Raw genomic sequence first — 21,374 nt, 5'->3', positions numbered from 1 at the left:
TAATCTCCCAGAAACTCTACAATAAAAGAAGATACTATACTTCTAAACCTTGGCCATAGTCAAATGTTTCAGACATGATCCAGAAAATATAGGATCTTTACACCTTGCTGAACACCTACAGTAACAATAGAATAGAATAGAATAGAATAGAATAGAATAGAATAGAATAGAATAGAATAGAATAGAATAGAATAGAATAGAATAGAATAGAATAGAATAGAACAGAACAGAATAGAATATAAATTCTTTATTGGCCAAGTATGATTGGATACACTAGGAATTTGTCTCAGATGCATGAGCTCTAAATGTACACACAAGTAACAAGTAATAAATTTATTTATTTATTTATTATTTGTTTGTTTATTGAATTTATATACCGCCCTATTCCCGAAGGACTCAAGGCGGTTCACAGGGCAAGTTAAAAACAATACAAAAAGAGAGAATAAAATAGAATTAAATTAATACAAGCCCACAAAATTAAGATAATGTTAAAATTGAAATTTAAAATTAATTTAATTTAAAATCCCTCAGTCCAGGCCAGACAATTCAAACAACCAGGTTTTTAAGTCCCAGCGAAACGAGCAAAGGTCAGGGGCAGTCCGAAGTTCCATCGGCAGTTCGTTCCAAAGGGCGGGTGCACCCACAGAGAACGCCCTCCCCCTGGGAATCACCCACCGGCAATCTCTAACCGGCGGAACCCTAAGGAGGCCCTCCCTGTGGGCACGCACAGGACGATGGGAAGCTGATGCTGGCAGCAGGTGCTCCCTAAGGTATATATTTTATATTTAGATTTATTAAATTTTTATAACGCCCTTCTCCCGAAGGACTCAGGGCGGTGTACAGGGCAATAATCCGGACCCATGCCATTTAGGGCTTTATAGGCCATCACCAGCACCTTGAATCTCACCAGGAGGAGAATTGGAAGCCAATGCAGCTCGCGGAAAAGAGGTGTTACATGAGAGTATCGGGAAACTCCCATTACTACTCGCGCAGCTGCATTCTGCACCAGCTGAAGCCTCCGAGTGGTCCTCAAGGGCAGCTCTATGTAGAGAGCAATCTTCATAAATTATAAGAGATGTTCTCTGGTAGTTTTGCTGTTTTTTATTATTGACATGTAATGCAAGTCACATTATATACTTTTTCTCCAAGCAAAATTTATTATCAACAACTTCAATAAATAACCCACTGCTGCAAGAAAGCCGCATTAGATAAGAGGACTGAGTAATACGACCTGATAATACTCTTCAGCCCAGAAACCTTATTTGTCTTTTTCAGCCCCAAAAGAAAGGTGGATCTGGGCTCTAGATATCACTTAAGCCAATGAAGGGACTACATCTCATGGAATTGAAAGCAGAATTCAGTCTATATATTTATACATAGCTTTCATGCTTATGTATACTGCATTATAATAGCATTACTTACCAAATTGGCCATATAAATTGTAAGCAATCCCCTCCTGTAAACCAAAACAAAAAAGACAGAGTAATTATTAAGACATTCAAAACTCAATTCTCATATCAAACACAATGCATTCAAGAATTCCGTCATATATAAAAGGAAATTATGGCCATAGCAATAAAAAAAATACCATCCTGTTCCTTCAGTGGTATTATTACCATGTACAATAAAACTGCCGGTTGATGTGATCAAACTTGCTGTATTGTTCTTGTCAATTCTTTCTTAAAGAATGCCTAGCAAATACTAGTATTTAGGGTCAATGCAAGCTAAGAACCCAAAGCCTAAGAATTTGTGGTGGAATGTAGTCTGGAGTCACAGGAGGAAAAGACAAAGAGACACAGAGCTGGAATATCTGCTGGGCAAAAGAGGGCCAGAGCTGGAATATCTGCTGGGCAAAAGAGGGCAAGGACAGATCCTCCCTAGCAATTCACAGAGTGTATCTATAATTATGCAAATAATTGCTTTAGTCTGGCATTTAGTCTGACAGTAAAGAAACTGTTCTTGCCTCCAACAGTGGGTGCTCCATCATTAGAGGTTTTCAAGAAGAGATTGGGCAACCATTTATCTGTTTTCACATACAGAATGCCCTTAGTTTAATCTGGACAGGGCTGGGAAAATTTCCATTGGGAATCTGAAAAGCTGCTGCCCGCCTGCGTAGACAAAACACACAAGTATAGAACCGACAATCTCATTTAAGATAAGGCAGATTCTTTTGTTCCTATCTGACGATCTTTTACCTTGATGCCCTTTCAAAGTTGTCCAATTTATTAAAAGTGTATTGTCAACTATATCCAATACGTTCTTAAGACGGATGCACTCTCACAAAACATGACTCGTGTGTTGCAGAATACAGTAATAGCAATAGCACTTTAGACTTATATACCGCTTCACGGTGCTGTGCAGCCCTCTCTAGGCAGTTTACAGAGTCAGCATATTTTCCCCCAACAATCTGGGTTCTCATTTTACCAACCTCGGAAGGAGGGAAGGCTGAGTTAACTTTGAGCCGGTGAGAATCGAATTGCTGACAATTGGCAGAACTAAGCCTGCAATATGGCTGTGAAAGTTAGACCATAAGAAAGGCTAAGCGCCAAAGAATTGAGGCCTTTGAACTATGGTGCTGGAGAAGACTCCTGCGAGTCCCTTGGACTGCAAGGCGATCAAACCGGTCAGTCCTAGAGGAGATCAACCCTGACTGCTCTTTAAAAGGCCAGATCCTGAAGCTAAAACTCAAATACTTTGGCCACCTAATGAGAAGGAAGGACTCACTGGAGAACAGCCTAATGCTGGGAAAGGTTGAGGGCAAGAGAAGAAGGGGACGACAGAGAATGAGGTGGCTGGATGGAGTCACTGAAGCAGTAGGCGTAAGCTTAAATGGACTCCAGAAGATGGCAGAGGACAGAAAGGCCTGGAGAAACGTTGTCCATGGGGTCGCGATGGGTCAGACACAACTTCGCAACTAACAACAACAAAAGCCTGCAATACTGCATTCTAACCACCGTGCCACCATGGCTCCTTTACAGTAATGCAGTTCTGTAAACCTTTACAGTTGATAAAAGAAAAGGGGCAAATATATTGAACTAACAATTAAGGTAAAGATAAAGGTTTCCCTGTCCAGTCGTGTCCGACTCTAGGGCATGGTGCTCATCTCCGCCGAGGGAGCCAACATCGTCGGACGACATTTCCATGGCTATGTGGCCAGTATGACTGTATGCCAAGATGCATGGAATGCTGTTACGTTCCCAGCAAAGTGGTATCTATTCAGCTACTCACATTTGCTGCTTTCAAACTGCTAGGTGGGCAGGATCTGGGGCAAGTAATGGGAGTTCACCTCATTGAACAGCACTAGGGTCTCGAACCCAGGCTGCCAACTGTCCAGCTGATAAGATCAGCATTTTTATCCACTGAGTCTTCGCACCCCCACCAAGAAGTAAGACACCTACAAATCCTGTACTACAATTTTTCTCCTTCTGGTTCTGTGAATGCCCATGCCACTGTGTATTATACTTCTGCAGTAATTTGTCTCATACTGTATTTCTGCTAAAGAAAAACACAGTTCACAATACACATATTACAAGGACAAATCTTTGTATAAATTGGCTCCAACAGGAGGCAGTTTATATGTCTGTTTTTTTAACGAACTTTAATTGCACAAAACTGTTTGCAACAGGGCTGCTTCAGAAGATAGAATCTAATCTACAAACGCCACCATTTTAAAAGTTAAATATACAAGTTAACCTGCACAATTAAATCAAACAGCAAAAAATTACGGTGACCTCAAACCCATAATCAAATCAAGAAATCGCCAATTTATTCTCTGGACGGCTGCCTAAGTGATTGGCCCACAATTCCATATCTGGAATTACGATGGGGTTGGTGGGAGGGAAGTCTGAAATAACAAAGCATTATAGTTGATGTTTAGATTATGCTTAATCACTCACACCCAACTATTTCCTTCTTTCAACTGAAGTCTGACAGAGAGACCCCGGTGCAAAAGTTCACATAAAACCAACAAGAATAGCTAAGCTTCAAAATAAGAGGACTAAAAATGCAGACGAGGTAGGGAAATTTCAATCTAAAGAGAACCCTTGTAGTGAGGCTGTAGTGAAATAACTTACAGTGAAAACAAGTATCTATCACAAGATATAGTTTACAGATTCCCAACCAGTAAACCCAAGAAACAATTTCAAACAGCTAAAGCAACTTCGTGCAACATTGGCTATGCATTATAGTAGAATACCACAAGACTTATTTAAGTTAGCTATTCATCTTAGCAATGAAGCAAAATAATTACTCTCTGTTAATACTGAAAAAGGTTATAGAGTTTATGAAAACATAAACTCTATTCAAGGACAAAGTATTGTATTTGAAATATGTTAGAAAAACTTGCAAGATTGCATTGTTACATATTTGTATAAATAGATCTATTAGAGTCCTATTAGCATTGTACATCAATTTTCATTTAAAGATGAACTTGATCTGTCTGATATTCTTAGTGTGCCCATTATTTTGCGCAAACCAAACTTTCCTTTGGGTAACATTTACAGAACCTCTAACTGACAGATGTATATCTCATGAATGAGGCTACCATACGAGGGCAAATTATGCATTGAAAAAGATCATTTGGAGGTGGGAGATACTTCCAATGTAATCTAACAGATCCCCTGTGCCTATGTAGGACAAATGGGGACAAAGCTAACCACCAGATTGTTAAGAACACAAGCGTGCGCTCAGACAAGGTGACCCAAACACATTGGAAGCCTCACACTACAATGAACAAGAACGCACATTTAATTTCGCAGCAACTAAGATTGTTGGCCATGCAGGTACAAAGATAGCCAGGGAAATGATGGAAGCCTGGGAAATGAGACCCTTGTCAATCAACAGAAGTGCTGATTTACCACCAGCTTGTCAAATACCTTAGGAGCCAAGGACTTGGCAGCACAAGGAAACAACAGCCGATCTGCCAGCCATCGACACACCAATCAGCCAATAGGAAGGCACCACATAAACACGACTAACAGAACAGCCCAAAGCCCCTATTCCAGGGTGAGTCGGAAAGCTCTGAAGAGTACATCTCTGGTCCCGGTGACTGACCCAAATTCGATCTCACATCAGCTGTATATCTGTTGCTCATGGTTTCCTCTGTTAACCGTAATACATTTGATACCTAGCAAGTATGTGATTACCGTATATACTTGAGTATAAGCCGAATTTTTCAGCCCACTTTTTGGGCTGAAAAATTCCACTTCGGCTTATACTCCAGTCAACAAAAAAACTTACCGAGGACTTGTGCGCGGCCGAGGCTTTGGTGCTTCCGGGATCGCGCGCACCTCTCCCAAGCCACCGCCGTCCGGAGACCTGCCGAAGTTTGGGGAGGTTTGGGGAGGTGCGCGCGCACCTCCCCAAACCTCCCCAAACTTCAGCAGGTCTCCGGACGGCGGCGGCTTGGGAGAGGTGCGCGCGATCCTGGAAGCACCGAAGCCTCGGCCGCGCGCAAGTCCTCGGTAAGCTCCGGGCGGTCACTTGCTTCGCGTCTCCTGAGGGAAGGGGGGGCGACTGGAGCGGGCGTGTTTCCTCGCCTGCTGGGCGCCGCGATTTGCCCGGGGAACGCGCGGGCCCCGAATGGCAGCGTGGAGCGAGGAAGCGGACAGCCAGGGCTTCCCCAAGAGCCGCGGCCACACAGGGTATTCCTGTGTATTCAGGCTTGCAAAATGGCGGATCGGCTTATACTCGAGTCAATAACTTTTTCCAGTTTTTGGGGGTGAAATTGGGGGTCTCGGCTTATACTCGAGTCGGCTTATACTCAAGTATATACGGTATATAGCTATGGTACATATTATTATTTATAATTTATCTTGCCCTAATTGACATCATATAATTAGCAATGTAGGAAATTGACAGTCTGATTTTGTTATCATTTTCTCTGTTTATCCTTTATCTTTCTGATGCTGGCATCAAGGTTGCATGCCTTAGTTCAGGGATAGGCAACCTTGGCTCTTTTATGACTCGTGGACTTCAACTCCCAGAATTCCTGAGCATGGCTGGCTCAAGAATTCTGGGAGTTGAAGTCCACGAGTCATAAAAGAGCCAAGGTTTCCTACCCCTGCATTCCTCAATAAGCATTGCATAATCATGCTGTTATTTCTATCAAAGTCCTCTTTCTTAATAAACTACAGGTTTGCCTCATTTTAATGCAAATTTATGTTATCGGGATTTGTTATTTTTGTCCAGGAATTGGCCACACTGCACAGTTCCTCCCCATTGTGGTTTTAATTTAGACTTAATTACATTTTAGACTTGAATTAATTAAATTAAATTAGTCTTTAGTCCTTTTGTGTCTTTACTGGTTCTTGGAGCACAAAACATTTGACCTGATATTGCTTTATGGGGAGGGAAAGAATTGCTATGATGCAACTTGCAACGCAGGACTGGAAATATGCCAAGACTTTTCACCTAAATACATCCCAATAGATGTGTCCTTATTTAAGTGAAAGTATACAAATCTGATGAACAAGATGAAAGGGTATTTGAGGAAGGTTACAAACCAAATAGGCAATACTAGGCCTGATCTGTGAAAACAACTGACTTTCTTCTTTCTCTCTTTGTAACAACATTGAAAAATCCAAATATTCTGAAGATGAAAAAAGAAACGATGAGGACGAGGGCAGTCTTGTCGATATTATCTGGGAGGAGTTTGATCCTGTGACTCCTGAAGATGTGGACAGGATCATGGGGAAGCTGAGCTCCACCACGTGTTTGTTGGACCCGTGCCCCTCCTGGCTGGTTTATGCAGCCCGGGATGGGACACGAGGCTGGCTCCAGGCAGTGATAACTGCTTCTCTGAGGGAGGGTAGTTTTCCCGCCGCCATGAAGGAGGCGGTGGTGAGACCCCTCCTCAAGAAGCCTGCCCTGGACCCAGCTGTATTAAATAACTTTCGTCCGGTCTCCAACCTTCGCTTTCTTGCGAAGGTTGTTGAGAGCGTGGTGGCGCATCAGCTTCCTCTGTTCTTGGAGGAAGCTGATTATCTAGACCCGTACTAATCGGGCTTCAGGCCCGGGTACAGCACGGAGACGGCATTGGTTGCGCTGGTAAATGATCTCTGGCGGGCTCGGGACAGGGGCTGTTCCTCTGTCCTAGTCCTATTAGACCTCTCAGCGGCTTTCGATACCATCGACCATGGTATCCTGCTGCGGCGCCTCAGGGGATTGGGAGTGGGAGGCACAGTTCTTCAGTGGTTCTCCTCCTACCTTCTGGGGCATTCGCAGTCGGTGTTGGCAGGAGGGCAGAGGTCGACCTTGAGGCCCCTTGTTTGTGGAGTTCCTCAGGGATCGGTCCTCTCGCCTCTCCTGTTCAACATCTACATGAAGCCTCTGGGTGAGATCATTCGTGGTTTTGGAGTTGGTTATCATCAGTACGCTGATGATACCCAGGTTTTTATTTCAACCCCAAACCACCCCAGTGATGCCCTCGACGTGATGTCCCGTTGCCTGGAGGCGGTTCGGGTCTGGATGGGGAGGAACAGGCTTCGACTCAACCCTGACAAGACTGAGTGGCTGTATGTGCCGGCATCTCAGGAATTCAGAATATTCCATCTCTTTCTATGGGGGGTGAGCTATTACCCCCCGTAGATAGGGCTCGCAACTTGGGGGTCCTTCTAGATTCACAGCTCTCCTTAGAAGATCATATAGGAGCTGTGACTAGGGGGGCCTTCGCCCAGGTTCGCCTGGTGCGCCAGTTGCGGCCCTATCTAGACCGGGATGCCTTGCGTACAGTCACTCATGCGCTCGTGACCTCTCGTTTGGACTACTGCAACGCTCTCTACATGGGGCTGCCCTTGAGGACCACCCGGAGGCTTCAACTGGTGCATAATGCAGCCGCGCGAGTTGTGTTGGGGGTCTCCCGATACTCCCATGTTACACCTCTGCTCCGCGAGCTGCATTGGCTGCCAGTTACCCTCCGGGTGAGATTCAAGGTACTGGTTATGACCTACAAAGTCCAGATTACCTACGGCAGCACTTGCTGCCGGCATCAACTTCCCTCCGTCCAGTGCGTTCCCACAGAGAGGGCCTCCTCAGGGTGCCTCCAATCAGAGAATGTCGATTGGTGGCCCCCAGGGGGAGGGCGTTCTCTGTGGGCGCACCAGACCTGTGGAACCGCTTGCCGGCTGAGCTCCAGATGGCCCCTGACCTTCGCTCCTTCCGGCGCGATTTAAAAACTTATTTATTTGAACAATCTGGCCTGGTCTGATGGGTTTGGGGTTGGATTTAGTTTTAACACACTTTTTTTATTGTATTATATTGGGCATAATTATTTAATTCTTTTTAACTCTTTTTTAACTTTTGTATTTACATTTTGATATTTATTGCCCTGTACACTGCCCTGAGTCCTTCGGGAGAAGGGCGGTATAAAAATTTAATAAATAATAAATAATAATAAACTCCCTACATCTTTGGTATATGAACAATCATTTAAAATTCCCAGGACCTTCATGAAAACTGCTTCAATGGTCAAAGGCTTTCGACCATCTTCCAAGCAGTGAGTGGGAGCATTTTTTTTTAAAAAAAGACAAATTGACTGAAAGCTCCCCACACGTATTTTTCAGTAACATGCAAGCTTCTATTCTTTGTTCCTCTACACAGATAACTCACAAAGAGTGACAAATTCAAATACCTAAAACATGAAACGGCATTTCAGGCAAACTAAATTTTTATACATATATTTCCATTCTGAGGTTTGCTTTTTTGCCAAGAACACAATAATCATATTTTCACCTCCAGAGTCATCCCATTCCATCATAGCTGTAATGGTTGCTGCAAGGCACCAAATAGCCTCAGCTGTTACAAAGCCAAGAGCTGTGTACAATTCTGTTACATTGTGGGAAACACCACGGTTAACTGTCTCAATAAATTACAAACTGTGCTTGTGTTTTGGAACATTTGCTCTCCCTTCCTGAGGAAAGATAAGAAACTAAAACAAAAGTTTAATTTCCTGGTCATCAAGAGGTCATCAGGCACTAATTAAAAAATAATATTTTTATTTAAACTAAAACTGAGATTCCCACTGTGGGAATACTGATGTCTTATACTATCTTTATTGAAATTTCTTTGGGGAGTCTGTAGTGCAAAGGCAGGACCTGCAATTTAATGAATTACATTCTGGTTCAGACTTGTTTAAAATGGGGGGGAAGGGGGTGAGGGGAAAAAATGCCAAAACAAATTTAAGATACAGGCAACCACAAACATAAAATATACAATAACAGTTTTGCCAAAGTGCAACTGATGTTGAAACTGTCAAATCTACAAAAGCCACCTTAACTTCGTAGTACCTAACTGACCGTCTAAGTCAGGGGTAGGCAACCTCGGCTCTTTTATGACTCATGGACTTCAACTCCCAGAATTCCTGAGTCAGCTGACTCAGGAATTCTGGGAGTTGAAGTCCATGAGTCATAAAAGAGCCGAGGTTGCCTACCCCTGGTCTAAGTACTGCCATCTCCTAAATATGCTGTGTGCCAAAAACATTCTAATATTTGATCAGTTAATGAAGTGTTTTTCTCTATCACTTGGATATCCAAATTCAAAACTCTACACTGTTAAAATTCCAAAATAGGCAACATGGTTTTTTAACATACACATCCACGTCTTTATTAATTTTAGCATTTAAACAAACTCATCTACATTAAAGGTAAATGTAAAGGTTCCCCCGTACCTGCGTGCTAGTCGTTTCCGACTCTAGGGGCCAGTACTCATTTCCGTTTCAAAGCCAAAGAGCCAGCGCTTGTCCAAGGACGTCTCCGTGGTCATGTGGCCGGCATGACTAGACGCCAAAGGCGCACGGAACGCTGTTACCTTCCCACCGGAGTGGTCCCTATTTTTCTACTTGCATTTTTTACGTGCTTTCAAACTGCTAGGTTGGCAGAAGCTGGGACGAGTAACAGGCGCTCACTCTGCTACGCGGCACTCGGGATTCGACCCGCCAAACTGCCGACCTTCTGATCGACAAGCTCAGCGTCCTAACCCACTGAGCCACCGCGTCCCTCATCTACATTATATAGCATGAAAGTTATGCGCCACAGATTGGGAAGAGAAGCTCGTGAGCCTTTGAAAGGTGGCAAGTATGAAGATAGCCAAATGCCTTGAAAATATTAAACCCAGAATACAGGAGCTGCATCAGGAACAGAAAAGGGTTTAAGATTTTTCTACCCCCACCATTATTATTTTTATAAATAACTCAAAACAGCAAACATACTCCTTCCACCTCCTATTTTACCCACAAGAGCAAACCTGTCCGATGATTTGGGCTGAGAGAGAATAACTGGCTCAAGGTTGTCCAGTTGGCTTTCATGGCTAAAGCGGGACTAGAACCCACCGTCTCCTGACGATCGACCCAAAATTACCCACCTGGCTTTCAAGCTAAGTCAGGACTAAAACTCACAGTCTCCTGGTTTCTAGCTTGGTGCCTTAACACTAGACGAAACTGGCTCTTGAATTAAAAAGCGCTGGAGATAGCCTAAGGAATATTTTTGCGGCAAAAATCATAAAACCTCAACACAGAACTTACAGGGATGTTGCCTGCTGTGTAGTAATGCATTAGGTACCACTATAATGTTAACAGACCCAGTGTAAATACTTAATTCTACCTAGAGGACACTTGAAGGGGGACAAGAGGAAACACACAAACAATTAGGACTTTTCAAAGCCACTTCAAAACTTTACTTTCATTAGCTGAGATTAGGTTTCTTTCCCAGTGTTCACAGTGGTGTAATTAAACAAGGAAAGACTTACAGAGCTGGTCTCATAAGTCAAATAATAAAACGATTGTCTTTTAAAGAGAGGCCTAATTTTCTTGTACATGGTGTGCCAAAATTACTACACTGCTTTTTTGGGGGGGACATATAACTTTACTGAATTTTAAAAAAAACAACAAGAAAATAAACGAGCAAGAGGGGAAAAAGGAAAAAAAGGAAAAGTTGGGAAAAAGCAAGATAAAAGTGCAAAAGAAAAGAGAGAATAGAAATGTCTACCAACTTCCTTTGGTACAGACATAGATAAAACATCAAACTCTTACTCTGAAATTCACAGTAGTCTACGTTATTTCTATAATCCCACATAAGTTTAATCATCTACTCCCAAAATCAAATTTTCATTTCTTTCATTTTTCTCCAAAAAGTCCAAAAGTGTTTTTCCCTGTAGAAATATTTTTATTTATTTTTTTTATAATTGATGGAAGTCTTTTCTTTAATCAAAACAGTCAATTTTGCTCTCTCTTCACCATCCATTCTTCCAGTGTAGGTATTTGCAAGTCTTTCTATCTCTGTTCATAAAGAAGGCTCATTGCTATTATCATATAAAAAACAAAGTTCCATATGATCTTTCGGTCTGTTTGTCCATTAACCCCAAAGGAGAAATATCTGGTTTCATTATTTTTAAAATACATTTGGCTTATTAAATATGACTTAGAACAGACATGTCAAACACAAGGCCCGGGGGCCAGATCTGGCCCGTGAAGTGGTTTCATGCGGATCGCAAAGCCATCCTGGAAACAGTGAGGGAACGGCCCCCACTGCCTTGGCCCTGGTCCAGAGACCCTCCTCCTACCAGAGACCCTCAGATCTGTCCCACTCCTGCCCAGGCCCCCATAGGCACCCTTGATGCAAACGATGTAGAGCTGGCCATGCCCACCCAGTAGGCCATACGCACTTTAGCCATGCCCACCCAGTAGGCCACGCCCACCCAGGCCACACCCACCCAGCCCCCTGAGGGCAACCGCAATGCTGATGCGGCCCTCAATAAAATTGAGTTTGACACCCCTGACTTAGAATCAAAGGTAAAAGAAATTCATGAGCTATGAAGACTGGAAGAGATATTAATCTACCTATTGGATCATTCTAGGTCACGGGTCGACAACCCACAGCTCCGGAGCCGCATGCAGCTCTTTCAGCCGTCTCCTGCGGCTCCCAGTCCTCCTCTGCCATGTGCAGTCGTGAAAAAAAAAAGTGGTAGTCAAAAAGTTCGACCAATCAATTCAAACTTCTCACGGGGAAAAAAAAAATCTCGCAAAGTTTGAATTGATTGGTTGAACTTCTTTGGTTTGTGGGACTGCCCACAAACCTCTTTTCTTCTTCGGACTCCACATGGCGGCAGCGGAAGGAGAGACTGGAGGTTCTGCTGGAAAGGTGAGTGGGCCCTTTTTCCGTCTGCTGCACCTTCCTTGGGCTCCCCTCCTCCGAACACACTGCTGCTGTCTCGCCCGACTCTCTCCTGACCTCACAGTGGAGGAGGGAAGCCCGAGGAAGACGCAGCAGACGGAAAAATGGCTGAAGGGCCCTGCTGTGAAAGAGTGGGGTGGGGAGAGAGTCAGGCGAGACGGCAGTGATGTGTTCGGAGGAGGGGAGGCGAAGGCAGCAGCTCCGCCAGCCTCTGCCACCCGCTTCCACTTCGTTGGGCCAGGCAGCGGAGAGAAGAGGAAGGCGGAGGCTGGCGGAGCTGCTGCCTTCGCCTCCTCTTACTTTGGGGCAGGCAGCAGAGGGAAGAGGCTGGCGGAGCTGCTGCCTTCGTCTCCTCTTCCTTCGGGATAGGCAGTGGAGGGAAGGGGGCGGCAGAGGCTGGCGGAACTGCTGCCTTCGCCTCCTCTTCCTTCAGGCCAAAGATGGCGAGCGCAACGGCTACCACACCGGGCCTGGAGCACCTCCAGCGTCTCTCAGCGAGCGCACTAGGCCACCCCAACAGCAGCAGCCACTGCCGGAGCGATTGCTCGGCCCTTGGGGCCCGCTGCTGCCATGGGGGCCAGCCCGGGAATTTGTTTCTGCGGGGGAGGCGGAGGCTGACGGAGATGCGGCAGACCTCCAGCATCTGTCTCGCCGCCGCCTCCACCGCTACTGTCGTCGGCTTCCGCTACGGCCGAACCCGGGCAGCCTCCTCCACCCCCAGCAGTGCCATCCGGGGGTTCTCCGGTTTCATCGGAACCAAGCAGCAAGTGGAAAAGTTAGCAGTAGCAGGGCTACCAGGAGCGGTTTCAGTTGTCCCCTTCATTGCCAAGCTTCCCCATAGAAGTCAATGGAGGCGCCGTGGCTGGCCTTTCGAGTGAATGAGAGCAAGAGAGAAGCATTTTCGAGCAAAGTGTGAGTGAAGGAGAGAGCAAGAGAGAAGCTTTTGCAAACGAAACGTGAGTGAATGAGAGCGGAGAGGGCAGGGCGGGTGCATGTCTCGCCTTAGGCTCCACTCTTCAGTCAAACCCTGTTCTGCGCATGCGCACACAGTTTTTGCGGCTCCCAGTTTTTCCTTTTGTGAGGGAACCAGTTCCGAGTGGCTCTTTCACTGTTTCAGGTTGCCGACCCCTGTTCTGGGTGCCATTTCACCTATGTAACTTCACATTGTTTTCAAGAGAAAAATAGCAATGTTATAGTTGTGTGAATTGTCAGATAAACAAAACTATGCCTCATATAATGCTTAAAGGGCCAGAAAATAAAAGCATGCTTTTGCCTCTTTGTGGTCTTCACACACAAAAAAAGAAGAAAGAAGACTTCAGACTCAGTAGGGTGCCTTGATTATCTTCAAAATTGGATTGTAAGAGAAATGGAATAAAACACTGCTTATCCCCTTCCCCAAATTATTGGATCCCCAGATTCTGTCTCACTGGAGAACAACTCTAGAAACCCCAATTACTGGCTACTTAGCACAGAACTACTGGAATCTGGTCACGTTCTCTAGGGTGACCAAAGTTACTTCTCATGATGGAATTCATTAAATTCTCAGTAACAGAAATTGAAGTTATCTGATTATCCCGTTATTGCAAATAATATTCCTTGGGGTCACTGTGTGAAGCAAGCCTCAACCCTACTCCACAAAATCTCAGGCTGCGTGGTCTAATTTGCTTCGGCCTGGACATGGAAAGTACATCCAGCCCAGAGTTCTTACACTTTACAGGTCTATGTACATTCTCCATTCTGCAGTTTCCAAAAGTGTTTTAAATACGATTAAGTCTAGAATTTTCTCAGAGTAAAGAATAAGTCCTACAGAACAACTCTGAAACTTACTTTTACAAAAATGTACGTAAAATAGGCATAGGACAGTTTGATGACTTTTAACAAAAATATGCAACATGACTGTTTTCATGTTACTCTTTGCTCTTTTATCTGCAAGTACACATGTTAACATTTCATAACTGATTAATTCACAGCTTTTGCAACAGCGATAATCCTGGCTGTTTTACAAACATATACGCAGAAGGACATACGAAGTTGTATGTATACTCTATGCTGTCGTTTGTGTGTTCTGTCTTTCTTTGAAGTATCAGTAGGGTAGTGCAATACAATGAAAATTATCAAGAAATCCTTTGTTAAGGGCATTGTTTGTCCTATATCTCATCACCTTAAGGCAGGGGTAGGCAACCTTGGTTCTTTTATGACTCGTGGACTTCAACTCCCAGAATTCCTGAGCCAGCCGTGCTGAGGGGAAAGGGAGAGGTTTCCAAGCTGAGCCATGCTGGCTCAAGGAATTCTGGGAGTTGAAGTCCACGAGTCATAAAAGAGCCAAGGTTGCCTACCCCTGCCTTAAGGCAAAGATACTTTGTCTGAGATCAATTGTTTTTAAAACCCAATATTCTTTGCTCCTACATAATTGCTAAGCTAGCTCAGCATGACCCACATTTCCGAGGAAGTCCATCCTCCCTTCTCCTGGTAAATTGTTCCGTTAAAATGACTCTCTAGAACAGCCTTTCCCAATCCAGTGTTTCCAGATTTAATGGAGCCCAGCTACCATATTCCTTTGCAATAATGAACTTCTGAATGCGGTGATGGGAACTCTGGATGATGGGGTTCTTAGATCAAAACAGCTGGCAGTATACTGGAAAGACTATCCTTTATGGTTAATAAATTATAGCCACAGTTAACAAAATCAGGAATGTGCCTGGATGTTTTCCTACTAGACTAACAGACTCCTGCTCATGAGTGGAGTAGATAAGAGCTTATTAAGCAAGAGCTCAAACTTCCATGTAGAATAGACAGAAGGATCAGGTATTTACAGAGCCTTACCAAAACACCCTCCTTAGGTAGTGCAGTCATTGATACCCCATGAGGAGAAAGTTCGAACTTATATGTCAACATAAGAACTCTTGAAAACCCAGGGCTAAAATCCCAGGACTTTTCCACTGATCAACATTTGCTCACAAACAGATGCAGGAGGCTGCTAAGTTGGATTCACTCAGTAGTATCTCTTATTTTTCCACAAAGGGATCCAAAACCAGGTGGGGATAACAATTCAAGAATTACAAGCCTAACCAAATAGGAGGAAAATATATTTCAGGCTATTTTTTTTTTCATAACTGATTTCAATCAAGTGGATGTTTACGCTATTGAGAAAACTTTGCCAGGAACTTCTCTACTTTTTCACCTTTCTCTGTGGTAGCGACCGGAAAAGAGCCTTATTCCTTCCCATAATTATTTCTGACCCCAAACTAGAAACAGTGAGGAAGAAAAGAAAGCATCAAGAGCTGCATCTCATAAATGCAGGCAGAGACAAAAAGACACACAAAATTCCCGCTGCAAAGAAAATTTCAAACAGAAACCCCTAAGGAGGTTTTTAAGAGGGGATTGGACAACCAGTTGCCTGAAATGGTATAGGATCTCCTGCTTGAGCAAGGGGCTGGACTACAAGACCTTGAAGGTCCCTTCCAACTCTGTCATTCTAGATGCAATAAGAACAGAGAAATAATTATTCTTCCCAGCCTTTTGATTATATTTGCTTCTTCTTTTCCCCTAATATTGCTCTAGGCATCTCTGCCTATTTTATTTCCTGGAGCTCTTCAACAAACCAAGAAGATCTATGGGATCAGGAACTGGGGACGGGCTGTTTCAAAAGGATCCTGTCAAGCACCTTTGTATTCCAGTGGTTAATGTAGTACCCAATAGAAATGCCTTTCAAACGGCTGGATGATTCCTCAGGTGCTACCAAATAATCTACTGGATCCATCAGAAATTTGGGGCAGACCATCTTAATAGGTTCTTCCTCCCTGCAGAACCTGTTGGCTCTAGGTAATCTTATACTTTTGAGGAAGTGATCTGTTCCTAATTGGCCTTGTAGCTACATGGAAGCATTTCTTCATCTGCCTAATAGTCTAGTCCAGGGGTAGGCAACCTCGGCTCTTTTATTGACTCATGGACGTCAACTCCCAGAATTCCTGAGTCAGCTGAATCAGGAATTCTGGGAGTTGAAGTCCATGAGTCATATAAGAGCCGAGGTTGCCTACCTCTGCCCTAGGCCATTTTTAGTCTAGAATACTTTGGAAAAATAAGAGAAGGAGGTGAAATAATGTTCTTCCAACAAAGCATTAAAAGGATCCTAATGTTCTCAAAAAAAAAAAAGAGTATGAAAATTTGCTGCCAAGCTCTATATTTTTGCTTAAGAACTTAGGTGTTTTTTTCACAAGGTTTTTTTTTTCTTCCTGTTTTAGACGTGCAAAATAGCGAAGTTCAAATTGTCCTTGGCACAAACACTGAAAACCATACAAATTCTACTTACGGGATGAAACAATAATGCTCAACAAAGTGACATCATCTTAAGTAGTTGACTTACAGAAGCCCTACTAATCTAATACTGTACCTCAAAAGCTGTCACACAATAATATTAAGTAAGAATTCAATCATTTGAAGCAGAAGAAAAAAAGAGAAGGAATATCTTTTTTCAGGAATTAATTTCAACAGGTAATACAGTTCATCTTGCAGAAACTGAAAGGTTTTTTTTTTAAGAATGGATGATTTAACCCTTCAAAAACTAACTTTCAAAACTGATTGGTGCTTTTAATAAAATACATTTAGCGGATACCCACAGCTGAAATAAGGGAATTAAAATTGAAAGTTTTCCCCTTTGAACAGGAAATATTATCTGAAAATCTCTGCAAAACCTGAACTAAAATTGAAGGGGAGGAGGGTGATGTCACTGTGTAAGTGATGTGTCCTAAACTAGAACCCAATCTAGAAGAAATTCACCTGCAAATGAACCTGTGTGCTGTTTTGATGCTTTGCTTGCGAGAGCTGTTGATACCGGAGGGAAAAAATGCAAGGCAACCTCAAATATAAATAGTACAAATCCAAGCTCTGTTTCACTGCATTAAGCTGGCACCTGATGTTTATACACTTGGAATGTCAAGTATTCTCTTGGATAGGTGATCACCATTCAGTTGCTCACGCCAAAGGAAGAAAAGGGATGATTAAGCTTAGAGTTTTAATATTTCTGATATGAGGGGAGGCACAGCAAGAACACAAGAAGTCAGATCATGCAGGTGTTCAAACCAAGACGTTATCAGCATTTATCCCAGGGTTGGCAACTATGCCAATGTTATGACCTCTGGACTTCAACTCCCAGAATTCCTGAGCCAGCAAGGTTGGCTCAGGAATTTCGGGAGTTAAAGTCCACAGGTCATAAAGTTGCCATACTTGCCCACCCCGATTTAGCAGGTAGGAAATTCACTTTCTTTCCAACTGCAGTACAGGTAGTCCTTGACTTACAACGGTTCATTTATTACCCGTTCCAAGGTTACAACAGCACTGGAAAAAGTGACCTGTGACCCTTTCTCACACCTACAAATGTTGTAGCATCTCCATGGTCATGTGATCAAAATTAAAATGCTTGGCAACTGACTCATATTTATGACGGTTGCATTGTCCCGGAGCCATGTGGTCATCTTTTACGACCTTCTGTCTCGCTCAGCAACATAAATTTTGGGCTCAATTGTGGTTGTAAATTGAGGACTATCTTATATAAATGCCTGGACCATTGCAACCTAATTGAGGGGAAGCTTCTGAATCGGCTCCTTCTTCAGTCAGATGAAAGCTCGACCTGCCTCGGTTCATGGAAAATGCATCCAGTTCCAATCTGCGCTGTCCTATAGTATACAACAATGGAACTCTGTGTAGAGGAAATATATTATACTTAAAAGAGATCAAGGTGGATAAGAAAGACCCTTTAGTGCCTGCATTGTTAGGGAATGATTTAAAGTATTTAAATCATTTATTTTCAGCTACTGCCAAAATACAGGGAGTCCCTGTTCCGGGACCATTTGTTCAGAAGCCATTCAAAGTCAGGACAGTTCTCAGCAAGGAGACTTATAGTTGTAGTAGTTGCAGTTTTGGCATCATCCCTACAAACACTTCATTAAAACTCAGGTGCTTGGCGAGTGGCTCGCAATTACAATGTTCACAGAATCCCATGGTCACGTGATAGTAATAGCAGTAACAACAGCACTTAGGCTTATATGCTGCTTCATAGTGTAGACCGCTCTCTAAGCGGTTTACAGAGTCAAGAGTATCGCCCCCCACAATCTGGATCCTTATTTTACCAACCTGGAAAGGAATGAAGGCTAAGTCAACTTTGAGCCAGACAGGATCAAACTGCTTGGCAGTCAGCAGCATTAGCCTGCAGTACTGCATTCTAACTACTACGCCACCACAGCTCCTCACGATCCCCATTTGCAACCTTCACTGCCAGCTTCTGACAAGCAGTGCCAATGGGGAAGCCATCGGGAGGTTGTAAATGGTGATCATGTGACCGCAGGATGCTGTGACCAGGTGGGATTTGCCTAATGGCAGCAAGTGGAACTGCAGCAACTGGCATTGTCGGTACAGTTTAGAGTAAGGGTAGGCAACCTTGGCTCTTTTATGACTCGTGGACTTCAACTCCCAGAATACCTGAGCCAGCATGGGGGAAACTTTGGCCCCCTCATGACTTGTGGACTTCAACTCCCAGAATTCCTGAGCCAGCATGGCTCAGCATGGAAACCTTTCCCTTTCTCCTCAGCATGGCTGGCTCAGGAATATGTATATGTATATGTATATGTATATGTATATGTACGTATACGTATAAGTTCAGATGTTGTGGCTGCTGCATCACTGGAGGCTTTCAAGCAGAGACTGGAGAGCAACTTGTCTGGAATGGTATAAGGCAGGGGTAGGCAACCTTGGCTCTTTTATGACTCGTGGACTTCAACTCCCAGAATACCTGAGCCAGCATGGGGAAAACTTTGGCCCCCTCATGACTTGTGGACTTCAACTCCCAGAATTCCTGAGCCAGCATGGCTCAGCATGGAAACCTCTCCCTTTCTCCTCAGTATGGCTGGCTCAGGAATATGTATATGTATGTGTATGTATATGTGTATGTGTATGTGTATGTGTATGTGTATAAGTTCAGATGTTGTGGCTGCTGCATCACTGGAGGCTTTCAAGCAGAGACTGGAGAGCAACTTGTCTGGAATGGTATAAGGCAGGGGTAGGCAACCTTGGCTCTTTTATGACTCGTGGACTTCAACTCCCAGAATACCTGAGCCAGCATGGGGAAAACTTTGGCCCCCTCATGACTTGTGGACTTCAACTCCCAGAATTCCTGAGCCAGCATGGCTCAGCATGGAAACCTCTCCCTTTCTCCTCAGTATGGCTGGCTCAGGAATATGTATATGTATGTGTATGTGTATGTGTATGTGTATAAGTTCAGATGTTGTGGCTGCTGCATCACTGGAGGCTTTCAAGCAGAGACTGGAAAGCAACTTGTCTGGAATGGTATAAGGCAGGGGTAGGCAACCTTGGCTCTTTTATGACTCGTGGACTTCAACTCCCAGAATTCCTGAGCCAGCCATGCTGAGGGGAAAGGGAGAGGTTTCCATGCTGAGCCATGCTGGCTCAGGAATTCTGGGAGTTGAAGTCCACGAGTCATAAAAGAGCCAAGGTTGCCTACCCCTGGTATAAGGTCTCCTGTTTGAGCAGGGTTTGGATTCCTCCAAGGTCCCTTCCAACTTGGTTATTCTATTACTCCTCAGTGCTGAATGTACAGCAAGGATTTTAAGGGAGGGGCCAACTCAAGCAATCATAGCGTATTTTCCAGAACTCAGATCATAGCTCAAAATCTTTCCTCAATTGTCATTTTGGGATACAACCTGTCTCTGATTTTTTTTTTTCTTCTCCAAAACAGACTGGGAGCAGGGAGGGAAAGAACTGGGCATCAACGTAAGTCCCTGCAGTTGCTTTTGGTGGGGAAAAAATGGGCTTGGATTTACTTTGTGCTCAGGTGATGATGCGGTTGATTGCCTACAATTTACAGATGCCGCAAAAATTTGGTAGGCTCCCATGCTAGCAGACACGTATTTTGAGTGATAGATGATACATACCCCACAGAGCAAGAACAAATCACACCCACCGGGGGGGGGGGGGAAAGATAGCCCACCCATTTTCCCCTCGTTAATTCTTGGCGATCTCTATATGCCAAGCTTCTTGCCAGGGCCATTTCCTTTCAAGGAACCTCACAGGCCTTCGTGAATACTGCACCTGTTTCTCAGCTTAATCCCTTTTGCCCTCTCTTGTGACGCCTTCGGCTGTAAAGAGCAGCCAGAGATGAGAACAACATGAGCCTAGCGGGAGGGGAAAAGCACAGGGCTTCATTCCAAAGAAGGTCTTTAGGAGCCCTCAGGAGAAGCAGGTGATTGGAGAAGGGTGGGTGGTTAGCCCCAGTTATGTGGTGAGAACAAATGGAGCAACAGGATACAGAAATGAAGGGTGGTTTTCTGGACCGGTGAAATGTATAGCCGAGGGGCGCTGATGCATCACATCAAAAAAGCGAGAAGGTATGGTTGCATAGCCGTGGAAATGTGCTTGTTTAAAAGGCCATGGTTCTCAAAGAAGACCTTCCAGGAAATTATCTAAATCAGACAGATAAGAGTAAGAGGGAGTATCTTTTGATCATATATCCCTTCCCCACTCTAGGAATGTGACTATCTTCATAAATCCTCCCCTTCCACTAACAGGTTTAAACCTTAATGGACCATCCCCAGTTCTGTAATCTCTCTTAACACTATTTCCAGCAATACCATCTTGATATATTTATTGTGTGTAGTGTATCCTTGTGCAACTGTAAAAGAATCTGAAACATTATGAAAGAACCATTAAAAATTGTATAAGCAGAAACTAATAAAGATGAGTACTGAGGCTCAAACTGAACAAAACAAGGCCAGTATATAAATTCCACAAAGCACCCGAGGCAAGTTTATCTGGTTCAATATTGCATTTCTTATCAAATTCTTCTGAGCAGTCCACAAACAGGACATGATGGTAACTCCCTATTATTACATCCCAGTGTCTGACAGAAAAACATCTACTTCTGCTTCATTGACTATGCTAAAGCCTTTGATTGTGTGGATCACAACAAACTGTGGCAAGTTCTTAAAGAGATGGGAGTACCAGACCATCTTATTTGTCTCTTGAGAAACCTATATGTGGGCCAAGAAGCAACAGTGAGAACTGGACACGGAACCACTGATTGGTTCAAAATTGGGAAAGGAGTCCGGCAAGGCTGTATACTGTCGCCTTGCCTATTTAACATATGCAGAGCACATCATGAGAAAGGCAGGGCTAGATGAGTCAAAAGTTGGAATTAAGACT

General features: G+C 43.9%; 1 protein-coding gene across 1 annotated transcript in view; it reads right to left on the bottom strand.

Annotated features, from left to right (window-relative positions):
* TMEM135 (transmembrane protein 135) overlaps positions 1–21,374 on the bottom strand; it is a 172,237-nt gene that overhangs the window by 132,566 nt on the left and 18,297 nt on the right. The window contains exon 4 of the mRNA XM_081327589.1: positions 1,423–1,456. Coding sequence (XP_081183715.1) covers positions 1,423–1,456 — 34 coding nt within the window. The remainder of the gene's footprint in view (positions 1–1,422; positions 1,457–21,374) is intronic.

The sequence above is a fragment of the Vipera berus genome (genome assembly GCF_964194415.1).
Source record: "Vipera berus genome assembly, chromosome: 4".
Classification (NCBI taxonomy): Eukaryota; Metazoa; Chordata; class Lepidosauria; order Squamata; family Viperidae; genus Vipera; species Vipera berus.
Note: the sequence above shows the minus strand (reverse complement) of the source record. Positions and strands in the feature narration are given on the sequence as shown.